This window comes from Barbus barbus (genome assembly GCF_936440315.1).
Source record: "Barbus barbus genome assembly, chromosome: 35".
NCBI lineage: Eukaryota > Metazoa > Chordata > Actinopteri > Cypriniformes > Cyprinidae > Barbus > Barbus barbus.
The window spans coordinates 11,924,332-11,936,913 of NC_136763.1; the positions used below are offsets into that span (position 1 = coordinate 11,924,332).

The 12,582-nt window shown below is 41.6% G+C and overlaps 1 protein-coding gene across 1 annotated transcript in view; it reads left to right on the forward strand.

Moving 5' to 3' along the window:
* Positions 1-642: 642 nt before the first annotated feature.
* Positions 643-12,582, forward strand: part of LOC306855449 (ski oncogene-like) — a 32,694-nt gene continuing 20,754 nt past the window's right edge. The window contains exon 1 of the mRNA XM_079394186.1: positions 643-1,872. Coding sequence (XP_079250312.1) covers positions 976-1,872 — 897 coding nt within the window. The 5' untranslated portion in view covers positions 643-975. The remainder of the gene's footprint in view (positions 1,873-12,582) is intronic.

Below are 12,582 nucleotides of genomic sequence, written 5' to 3' on the forward strand. Positions count from 1 at the left end.
GCTACAGCATACTGTAGTATATTAAGTTAATATATACTGTAGTATATTTTACTGTATTGTAGTAGCCTATAATATACCCTGTAGTTGTAGAAAACTTGTATTGGGTAAAGTAATTTGTTTATATATCATACTAGGATACCACAAAATATAGTATAGTATGGTTCAAAAACAGCATAGTATATACTATAAATTATAGCCTAGTATTTTTTCATGTGGTATGTCCATTTTTACTTGTCTATTTGGTAAATAAACTTGCGGAATAATGTATTTAGGCAGTCAAAACAAACCCCTTCTGAGATTTAGTTAACGTAGCTTTTAATTTCACGATACTTTGATTTATATATTTTCAAATGTAGCTACATAAACGACTGCTCTTGCTGTTCATATAATGTAAATGACCTTTAAAGTTTGTTAATGAAAGTTACTGTAGCCGCTGTATTTAAACTCCTCCTCCCTCTGCTCCTCTGCAATGGGTCTGTGTTCGCGCTTTTGCAGCTGCTGGGGCTGCAGGGGGAGGGAGAGCTTTTCATGGAACAGCCAGCCCAGGGAGTCAGTCACATTCTTGGCCGGGATTCAATGACTGAACCAGACACAAACAAACACTGAGAGAGAGAGAGAGGGAGTGTGTGTGAGTGAGTGAGAGAGAGTGAGTGAGAGAGAGAGAGAGAGAGAGACTCTCATAGTAAAGCGGAGGCAACTGCGCCGACGAGCTTTACACAAGGCACACATTTTGTGTTTGGGTTGCACCGGGTCTGTGATTAAAAATTACATTTCGTTCAAAACTTTACACTTTTGGGAGGATTTTCTCGTCGCTCGGAACCCTGGTTCTTTCTGGTACGACTTAAGATTTGAACATGAAGCAGCTGAATGGATTAACGTTACAAGGCGGCGTTTTACGCTTTCCGAACTGACATGGACTGAAGCGACTCTTTCCGTTCACCGAATCTGTTGTTATCAGACTGCCCAGGTTTAAACATGGAGGCTCCCTCCAGCTTTCAGCCGCATCCAGGACTTCAGCAAACTCTGAAGCAGTTTCACTTGAGCTCCATGAGCTCCCTCGGCGGACCCGCAGCCTTCTCGGCCCGGTGGCAGCAGGACATGCTGTTTAAGAAGGACGGTAAGGGCGCCGAGGTGATGGTGAATCTCCCCGCGCAGACGCCCCCGGTCATGCCGGGACCCCTCTTCATCTCGTCAGACCGCTCCACCGAGAGGTGCGAGACGGTCCTGGAGCGGGAGACGATTTCATGCTTCGTGGTGGGCGGCGAGAAGCGCCTATGCCTACCGCAGATCCTCAACAGCGTCCTGCGAGACTTTTCCCTCCAGCAGATCAACTCGGTGTGCGACGACCTCCACATCTACTGCTCCCGGTGCACGGCGGACCAGCTGGAGATCCTCAAAGTTATGGGCATTCTGCCCTTCTCGGCCCCCTCATGCGGACTGATCACCCAGACCGACGCCGAGCGCCTCTGCAATGCCCTCATCTACGGCGGCACGTTCCCACCGCACGCCGACACAGAGTTGTCGTGCTCCATCGAGCTGGAAAGAACGGAGAAGAGCTTTAAAGTTTACCACGAATGCTTCGGGAAGTGCAAGGGCCTGTTCGTGCCAGAGCTCTACACGAGCCCCAACGCGGCGTGCATACAATGCTTGGACTGCAGGCTCATGTTCCCGACCCACAAGTTCGTGGTGCACAGTCATAAAAGGCTAGAGAACAGAACCTGTCACTGGGGCTTCGACTCGTCCAACTGGAGGGCTTATATTCTTTTGGATCAAGACTATAGTGAGAAAGAGGAAAGCAGCACACTGCAGCAGGTCCTCAATGAGTTAAAGGGAAAATTTGACCTGGGGAACAAGCACAAGACATCTTACAAGGTGAGCTTAACTCTTAAAAATGCACGGAAATATTATGATAATCTAAATCTGGATTGTATTACTCCAGATAGTTCACTCCCAAATATTTATAATAAAAATTAATGGTGTGTGATGTGACCATTTCATGTGTTGTGTGTATTTTACTTTATTGATTCTCATACACTTCTATTGACCTTTCTCTTTGTCTAATCATACAACTCCTATTACACCTTGTGCCACCTCAGAACACTGTCCTATAGAAGTAGCTTTGCTTCAAAACCCAGATTTTACATTGGATATGACGTAGTGCCTGTGCCAAAATTGTTTATTGTGCTAAATCAAGCAAAAACTGTTTTCATGTAAATCACGTTTCTCTTCAGTTTCACTCTCCAAAACACATTCACAAGCCTTTTCCTCATTTCGCCGTGTATTTATTTAGTCTGTAATTTTTTCCTCTTACTTTACATAGTCTTGCCCATTGTTTTTGAGCGTCACAACCTGTCCATGTTGGAATCTAGTTAATTTGGGGGTTGATTTGATGCACAAATTTCATAAGCAACAAAAAATATGGCAATTTTATGCATTATATCTTATGCATTTATGTTCTATCCTTACTTCTTGAGATCATACCAAACCAACTGAGAACCATTGGTCTATAGTGCACAATATATATAATGTAATAACAATCCACTGCTATCTTTGAGCATGTTGAAATGAAGGTCCAGCCAACCAACCCCCCTTGTGCATTTTTTTGTGCCTCTGGATGCACTCAGGGGCATCTGCATATGACAAATGGAGCCTCAATTATGTATTTTATGGGAGCCAGAGATAGATGGGGAGGCTTGGGGAAGCCAGTGGTGGAGGAGGAGGAGAAGAGTGCTGTGTAGGACATTGTTTTGTGTGTATGTTTTGGGTGGAGGGCAGGTGGGGGTTGAGGTCACTCTCCAAAAAGCAGTTGGTGTAGGGTCAGTGCTGCCCTTGGGTCTCCCACTGTCTGATAAGGCTCCACGCCAGGGTCAGAGAGATGGCGAGCGGACAAAAGCACGGGAGTCTCGGGTTGGCTGCTCCCTCCACGCAGCAGCTGTTGAGTGTGATCGTGCTAATGGGTCTACACACATATATGCATGTGTTACCATGGTGTCACTTCGGCAGGCTTGGGATGCATGGTGTGGCAAATGCAGTTTCATTACTGTGGGAAATGTGAGAGACATAGCACATTTCAGAAATGCAACGTCATGTATATTTAACGATCACTTCTCTATGGGAAAAGTGTTGGCTGATATTTGTCACTGAGTGGCTAGTTTGCACTTTGCTGTGCTTTGCGTCTGGTTAGGCTAAAGAAACTCTGCTTTTTTTTGTGCAGTTATTGTTCGATGATTAGTTTCAACCTTTTATGCGTGTCCTATATGTGTTTCAGTTGTACAATAAGCACATTTCACCATGATGCTATGGTCTGTCCTAACAGTACAGTAGCCGTAATGTATCCAGAAGGGTGAATTTTGTGCAGTTTCTATAGTTCATTGTCAGAGGTGTCCCAGTTAGCAAGCTGGTTGGGTCCGTGGGGAGCTGTGTATCGGCGGACCTGAATAAAAAAATAAAAATAAACACTTGCCGCTTTTCACCTAACCTCAGCTCAATTGAGACATTTCTTTCTTTTCCCTTTATCTTTGTAATTAAACTTGTAACTTCTCAGTCTCGCTGAGAATGTTTGCTTTATGCCGTGTCTTGCTTTTTAGAGAATTGCTGCTTCCAAATATTACTTTGAGAGGCTGGTCGCCATGGTTATAAGGTTTCTGAATCCCCATGATTTTAATGTAATATACTTGTTCGCAGCAATACAGAGTACACAGAGTTTGCTTTATTTTTAATATCTGAAATATCGCAGAGTTGAATATATTTAAAATCCAGTCTAGGCTGGCTGACATAATGGGGTAGATCACAGGGAGAGGGTGGCGAGTTCTCATTAAGAATCTGTCGCCCCTGTCTGCCAGGGCCATGACGTGCCGTCAAAGGGCCGTGACATGTGACCTCTCTCCAAAGTGAGTCAACCAATAACCCCCTCCCCGTTTCAGACAGTCCGGCCAATCGTGTTCGGCCGTTGGTACTTCAGCTGGACAGATGGTTGTTTGATAAAAGACTGCAAAATGCATTGCAAATAAATAGGCAGCAAAATATCACACCAAATTGGTGTCAATTTTTTTTTTAAACCAATTTTTGTGGATTTATATAAAAGCATGTTCTCATCAATTTTCCATCTTATCCTCTTAAAATGTTTTTTTTTTATTAAAAGTTTAATTTAAATAATATTTTTACAATTTTAAAAATGTTTTTAAACAAATTATTATATTTTTTTCGTAATTTTTTGTGTAATATTTCACTATTTTTCTACTTAGTTGTGAAATTTTGGCATTTATATCTAAGACTGAATAAACTGGTTTTTCATCATATGTTTTGCTATTTAATTACTTTTAATTTAATTTAAACAACCTTTTAGACATTTTATTGTCACTTATTATTTTAATGTTTTCTATAATTATCCTTATTATATTATTTTAATGTTATATGACTTTTTACTTATTTGAAAGCTTTTTAAAAGTTGTGAAGCTGTCTTTGTTTTTATATCCAAGACTGAATTGGTGGTTTTACTCCATTTCTTACAATCTTGAGTGGATTAATAATGCTTGTCATGTTGTTTTATTTGGAGTTTCAACTTACTTAAACCCCATATTTCAAGAGCATGTGCATTGTCCTGCCAGAAATGAAGCAAAACTCTGGTGAGAATAGTGTTGTGTAAAAAACTGGATGCAGAGGGGCCACGGAGCTTTTTAATTTGGGGGGGGGATCAAACTCCCCTTTGTTCTGCTCCCTCACTTTATCAAATTACAGATGACTCCCAACCTGAGGCCAAACCAATCAACTGTGTCCCCGACCCAATATGGCCACGACCATAATAAATGCGCATGCCTGGGGGATGGAGGTCGCCATGTGCGTGCAAGTTTGCATTTGTAATGCCTGTATCAGCTGTGGGGAAAAGATTAAAATGAGTGCACGGCCTACTCATTTCCATTCCCATCTGTCTGCTGACCTCGCCGTTGCAGCCCGCGCTGCGACCCACCAGCCACGCTGCCCCTTGCTCTGCATCCAGACTGCCAACAATTCCATCCGCTTGTCCCAACCCCCCCTCCACCCAAACACAGCAAGTGCTACTTATTCATCCAGCGCAGTCAGGCCACTCATCCGTAGTTCGTACCACATAACGGTGGCCGTTAACAGCCCCCGCTGCTCGGAATCAGATGCTCAATCAACACTGGCTGCCTGGTGTTTGATTTAGCTGAGTCAAAATCCACTTTCGGACACCTATTCTCTGACCGGCTGAATTTTAAAAGGGCGGCTTGATAGCTTAACAGTCCCCAAGAGATGCTGTCTTATCCCCTCCCTGGAGGGATGGAGGTGAGGGGGTGGTTAGGGGCTCTCAGAGGTTGTGCCCTCTATTCTCTGCCGTGTGACCTCTTGTTTAAAGGGCGTCAGCTGGAGCTCTCCAGTGGCTGATGCTGGGGTGAAGACCTGCCGCCTCTTTTGTTCCCGACAGCTTTGTTACTCAAGCCATCATCTCTCATTGTGTCTCTGGCTTCGTTTTGCCTCCATGGTAATGAGTCTCAAGGCTTTTGTCTGCATCTGCTGCCAACATGAAATGCATCCACTGCGGTACTGTGTTGATTTGGTACCGCAATAGTATTGATCTTTAAACAGGATGCAATTAGCAACGAATGTCACTAAATTAGGCCTCTGTTTTATGGGAAAGTCTGCATGATGATCGCATCAGTTAAGGTTTAGAGTTGCATGGGCTGGCACTGAATCTCCTGGCCACTCTTTGTAGCATGATAAATGAATGGAGTTGTCAAGTTCCAGAATGACCAAAAATGGTTCATATCATATCACTATATTTTAAGTCTTCCAAAGTCATTCAATACCTTTGTGTGAATAACAGACTGAAATGTAACTTGTAGTTCACTTAAAAATCGCAAAAAACCTCCATGCCATGTTTATGAGATGAGTAGCAAATATGTATTTCAAGAAAGCGGTGTAGTGTTGATTTGGTACCACAGCAATATTGATCTTTAATCGGGATGCAGTTCACAATAAATGTCACTAAATCAGGCGCCTGTTTTGTGAGTAAGTCTGTATGATGTCTGATGACGGCATCGGATAAGGTGTAGAATTGCGCAGGCTGGCACTGCCACCAGTCTGTGGGAACAGATGGCAGAATGATGGTGGTGTTATTTTATGATCAGTTTCTCAGATCAGGCCCCTTAGTCGATAGTGATCATCAGCTTCATGATTAATATGGCAACCCATCTGCTCTGGAGATGGAAAATCCTGAAGTACACAGCTGCCACTGTGCAAGAAACCCAGTGCCTTAATTGAGCTGCTTGCAAGTCCACTAATCCGAAACCGTTCTGCGAAGTCCACTCGAACGAAATTTCATTCTGATGGAAATTGCTTAAGCTTTAGTTTTAGTGTTGTATCTCTTGCCCTTTCTCATTAGATGCACAACCTTGTACGACTTTATTCTCCCTCCCTGATCCATCCTCATGAGCTGTAGGATGCAGTTTTATTTAATCTTCTTGGAATTTCAGTTATTTCTTGGCCAGCCAGAACAAATTAGTAATATATTAATAAAGTGTATTCCTGAATTTCAGATGCGTATTCCTGCATTGTGCCTTACCTACAGTGATTATTTGAAATTACATTTTAACCAAATATGCCAAACTAAACCGCTGCTGAAAGAATCTGGCATTCTGAGACATACTTGAGTGCGTTTATTTCCTACAGCTGTCGACTTCTGTTAGAACTGCTCAGAGAAGGGTGAGGACTGTGTGGTAAAGATGTTTCCTCAGGGTCTGTCTGTGGGATGATGCAGCTTCAGTCTGCGTGCGTGTGCCATATGATAAACTGGCATGTTGCTCTCGCCTACAAACCTCCCACTGACCGCCCCCAAAGCTATGAGGATAAGCTTTTGAATCTCAATGTTTTTTTTTTCTTTCTAATGTTCAGATAGCATTAAGTGTACATGTACCGCTATTGCTTGGTCACATCCATGCACATCATCGGTAATGAGGAAAAATCTATATTTTAGCCAAGCATAATTATTTATTTAATTTTTGTATTTAAACTTTATTTAACCAGAAGAGACTCTCAGAGATTAAAAATCTCTTTCACATGAGCGTCCTGGCCAAAATTGGCAATACAATCAGTTTCATCACAAATATTCACAACAAAAACAAACTAAAAACACTTGAAACAGTTACATATCATTGAGTCATCTTCCATTTGACGAATAACTGTTTTAAAATGATCCAAAGACAATTATTAAAATGTTTATAATCATTTTATACTATTAATAGTAGCAATTAATGTCAGAGCTGAATTATGAATTAAGCTAATGCACGTGCTACTTGTGCAGTGTAGGTGAGTTCAAATCCATCCACTTGCACTGTTTCCCAAACTTGCTCCCCCCTCATTGTTTCCTGTCCAATCTCTGCTTCCCTCTGAGGCCTTAAAAGGAAAAAAATTGAAAATTTACCAATATTTACTCACCCTCATGAAGCTAAATTTCTTCTGTTGAGCATAAAAGGTGATTTTTTGAAAATCCTGGCCAGTCTTTACAGTATAATAGGTGAATGGATCTGTCAAGCTAAATAATTAAAAAGCACCACAGACATGACATTAAAAGTGAACCATGCGATTATTTGTCAAGTCTTCTAAAGTCATGCGATACCTTTGTGTAGAAAACAGACCCAAATGTAAGTCAAAATTCACTAAAAATCTGCCCTTGCCCTTGTTCTTGAGAGAAGTATCATATCAATAATCCAGTTGTTCTTAATTCTTTTTGCCAAAACCAGTCTGAGTTCTTTTGTAAATTAGGCCAATCTGGTTCTGATGTATTGTTCCCATGAATAGCGCACTGAAAGGGAAAAATATCAGTAAACATGACAGGTTTTGGTCTGTTCCACATGTCACAGGAATTTAGAAGATTTGGAACAAAATGCGGTAGTGTAATGGACTATTTCATGATGCTTTCACTGTGCATTTTAAGCTTGAAAGTCCTATGGGTTTGCAACAGCATGGGGATGAGTAAATAATGAATTTTCAGTTGCAGGTAAACTGTACTTTTTAAAAATATAAAATAGTGGTTTAATTAAATTACGAGAAAGCTGTATTTTCTAAACCACACGTTGAAAGTTGGTTCTTTTCTAGGCTAAGATAAAAAGCTCCTTTTTTTTTGTTTGTTTTTTTTAAGTGAGCTGTCTGTGCCTTTTATGAAAAGAGGGATTTTGTGTTTTTAAGCAGCCTGTGGCCTCTCGTTCACTCCTCAGAAGCACGCAGACGGCTCTCGCTCCACGTCCAAGCAGCATTATTCAGAAAACGTTTGTGATTGGAGAGTCAGTGAATCAGAATCAGAATCAGAATGAGTCAGTGTAGTTGCTAAGCAAAGCTGCTCTTCCTGTGCTAAATAAGAACTTGATGCTTCCTGGCTGGTGGGCTGAGGAGAGCGTGCCAGCTCTCATGCTCGCTCACTCACTGCTCACTCTGCCTGTCTTTCTCTCTCACACACACACACATATATATACACTTTCTCTCTTTAATACATACACAAACAAGTCTCTGCAGCACTCATATCCAGGCCTTCTCGTAGTGATTGTGTTACTCAGGAATACAAGGTTCTGTCCCAGCCTTGCAAAAAAAAAAAATGATGTCAGGATGACCTGATCTGATCTGATTTCCCTATGCCTCTCGGCTTCGGAAGAGTGTGAGTCTGTGTCTCTCTCTCTCTCGCTCCTGCTCTCTGGGTGGTGCAAGGATGGAGGTTTTCCTGCGTTTGCCCTCCCTGTGTTTGAGGCTTTGGGTTATGAGGCACATTCAGATTTTTCCAGAAAGGCTGATTCACTCCTCCAGCCCTCAGACAGCTGGCAAGGCCTCCATTTTCCACTCGATGTGATGGTCCACCGCAACATGGTGTTTCAGAAATGCTTCTGGAACACTCGGCAAGATGGTGTTCTCAAAAACGGAAAGTTCCTCTGCTTTCATATATACTATAAAGTTGATTTTCTGTACTTCATCTTTCTAAGGCTAATGAAATTAAGTACCATGTTTAGTCAGTCAAAATCATGTTTAAAAATATTCCCTTTTCCATGCTTCAGCAAATTGACTGCATTATACATGCAGTAAATCTACGGTTATTTAAAGGGATAATTTACCTGAAAAAATCAATTCTCTCATTATTTACTCACCTTCTTCTTGTCATTATTTTTCATGCAGTGACAACCAGTCCATACTGAAAGTAACAACTTCAAAACTTGGTCTGTTCACACCAAGAACTGTAAGTGTACAGATAACTATATTGGCATCCACAGCATTGGAAGATCATATTCTGTTTATTATAAACATGCACTGCACTTTTGTTGCCTGCTGCTTTAAATGTTCGAGCCGGTGAATTCTGATTGATTTGTCAATGTTTTTATCATTCATCAACTGGAAAAAAAAAATTCTGATCACTCCATTATAGCTGTGTTGTTTTATATAGAATTCCAGCTATTACTAAAATTTACATTTATCGTTTGTAAAGGCCATAACACCATACATTTAGATGCATATGACTGCTATAATCTTATTCTTCTAAAACCATACAAATTTGTGTTAGAAACAGGCCAAAATGTAAGTTATTACGCAATATCTTTGAATCAGTGACTACAAGAACTGTATAAGTCTGATTCATGAATCATGAATTGGAACTGATTCCATTCCAAGTTCTATTTGTGATTCACTGAATCAGTGCCTCGAGAACCAAATCAGTCTAATTTGTGAACTTATCAAGCAGATTTCTATTCAGTTCAGATTCATTCAGAATTTAAGTTTCACTCCTATTGAATAAAAGTAAATTATGACCGAATTTTCATTTTTAGGTGAACTATTTCTTAAATGTGATTTCTATTTTTTTACACACAAAAAAATCAGTATCCATGGTGCAGAGCACAGTACACATGCTTACAATATGAAGACGTCTGTTCTTTGTGTTTCTTCCTCTGTTTTTCTTGTTACTCTACTTTCCGGTAAGTTAAAAGGCAAAAGCTGAAGAATAAAAAGAAAAAAGACAGTTAAAAGGATACAGAAGGGAGAAGGAAACTTGTTCTTTTATGTTCCTCAGTGGCACCAACAAGCAGACCTCTTGTAAGCCATCTCCCCCAGTGGCTTGAGTGCATGCCAGATTTCTGCTTGGCACTGGAGATCAGGTATTAAATGCTAGCGAAGCACAATGAAATGTGGTGTGCTGTTAAACACGTACTAAATTTCTGCTATTGGAGCCTTTAGCAATGCGACGCCGAGGCCTGGAGCGAGAGCCCATATCAAACGCATTCAGCACGGCTGCCTCCTCGCTCTATACAGCACAGTGAGGTTGTGTGGGACTATTTATCCAGAACCAAAACTGCTGCCACTTTCTCTTTTTGCGGATGACACCCCCTCACTGGCTACTCTAATTCCAAGCATCTGTTCCATCGCTTCTCTCTCTTTCTCTATTCTCTCCGTTTCTCTTAGGAAGGAGCTTTATTCAAACAGCCTGATGTGTTGTTACAGACATGTCACCCTCAATTACTCAGTTGTACTCTGCCTTGGCTTCTTTCTCTCTCCTTCTAATCCATCCATTCTCTCTGTCTGTCTCTCTCTCGTTCTCTCTCTGCAGTGAGCGGGACATGCACGGGGGTGGGACAGTCAGCTCAGCACATGCACGGGGGTGGGACAGTCAGCTCAGCATATTCTAGATATTAAAAATATAGATGCCAATGCTATAAAACGGACTAATCAAAGATTTTACGTACTAAGAACATACATTAAATTGATCAAAAATGACATTAAGATGTTTATAATACAAATATTGAAGTTCTTTTCATCAAGAATCCTTAAAATGTATTCTGGTTCAAAATTATTAAGCAGCACAACTGTTTTGAACATTGATTATAAGAAGTGTTTTTAAGCACCAAAACAGCAATATTAGAATGATTTCTGAAGGACCATGTGACACTGAAGACTGGCTGCTGAAACTTTTCTGGCTGGGGTGTCTTTGCTTCCTCTCTCAGGCTTGTAGGGTAATGTGATAGCATGCCTGTACCCAGTGTCTGCTTTTATTTATAGTGCGCCAGTGACCACAGACACTGGCAGCCTGAGCCCGGGCAGGCCAGAGCAGAGCAGCCTGAAATAGGCAGCCTCTGATCCCATAATGACCCAGCTATTATCAGCCCTGTGTCTTAAATTGGGTACCCACTATCGTGGTCGAGGAGGACAGAAAGCTAGCTGCTAGCTTACAGCCTCTCTTTTAAAAATCCAAGCTGTTTAGCGGCTTATTGTAAATGGGGTAATCACTGTTCCTTCAGGCAGCTTCGGCTTAATTGGCTTCGCCATATAGCGCTCTTAGTTTGCTTGTCTGCGGCTGTGGAGTCATCAGCTCACCTGGGCTATGATTTGATTGTTTGAGACTTTGGTTAGGAGGAGGCAACACTGAGGAGTGCATGCAAAAGCTGAAGAGGTTGAGTGTGAATGAAGTGAGGAATGTGGGATTACTGTGTGACTGGACTGACGCACAGAGCTTTGATGTGTGGTAGACGTGAAGTCAGCTTGTAAAAGATTCGCTCAGCATGCATTGGAAGGTGATAGATTCATGAAAAATTACCATGTGTGAAATCTAAGGGCCTTTTTTCTGTATACATCTTTTTAATTAATGTTTGGAATTACCGGAACTATAATAATGCTATAATATTGCAATTTAAAATGACTGTTTTCTAATTTTATATAGTTTAAAATGCAATTTATTCTTACGATGACGACAGCTGAATTTTCAGCAGCCATGTTTGAAATGTTTTGTAACTTATCAATTTAATACTCCCTTATGCATGCATAATTGGGTATGTGGGTACATTGGTCATTTTTAGCCATGTTTTTTTCTGCAGGGCCTGTCTACGATCTCTCAAGGGCAAAAACAATTTTATCCCTGGCTGGAGTCTTATGTAAGTTCATACCGCAGGACATACATATAAAAACCTAAATGGGTATGATAAGAAGGGAATGTCTGGGTCAAACCCTGCAAGCATGAATTACAACCGCAGTAAAATGGCCATGACGTCGTTTCATATATGCGGCTATGCGTGCTGCTCAATTCACACGTATTAGCTGGTCCAACTGTACAGGCCGCTGATAGAATTGGTCTTTCCGAAAGGATTAGTCACCCTATCATCAAACCTTCTCCCTAATTTATCTCCCTTTGTTGTGGTGCAGGCTGCATTAAATGGGATCAGGGGCCTTGGCCAGAGACAGTGGGAGGAAGCGGCCCTTTGTGTGCCTGGCAGGTGCGCAGAGGTATGGAATGACACTGGCATTTGCCTGTAGGGGGGTTGGGGGGCGTCTGTATGTTTGAGGCCGAACCTGTTGGTTTGGAAGGGAGTTTGGTTGGGAATGCGTTTTCTACCAAACTCTTTCTTTCTGGCTGTCGCTGTCTCTTTCTTCCCTTAACCCTTCCCTTAGCCTCACCACTGGATAAGTGCTCCTGAGATATCCCAGAAACCCCTGCAACTCCACTTGAACCCTTAATCAAAGGACTCCTCTGGGGTTGGCAGTAAATTCTTCAGGCAAATGTTTTTTGCACTCTCTGTCTCTCTTCTTCTCACTCTCTCTTTCTTCTGA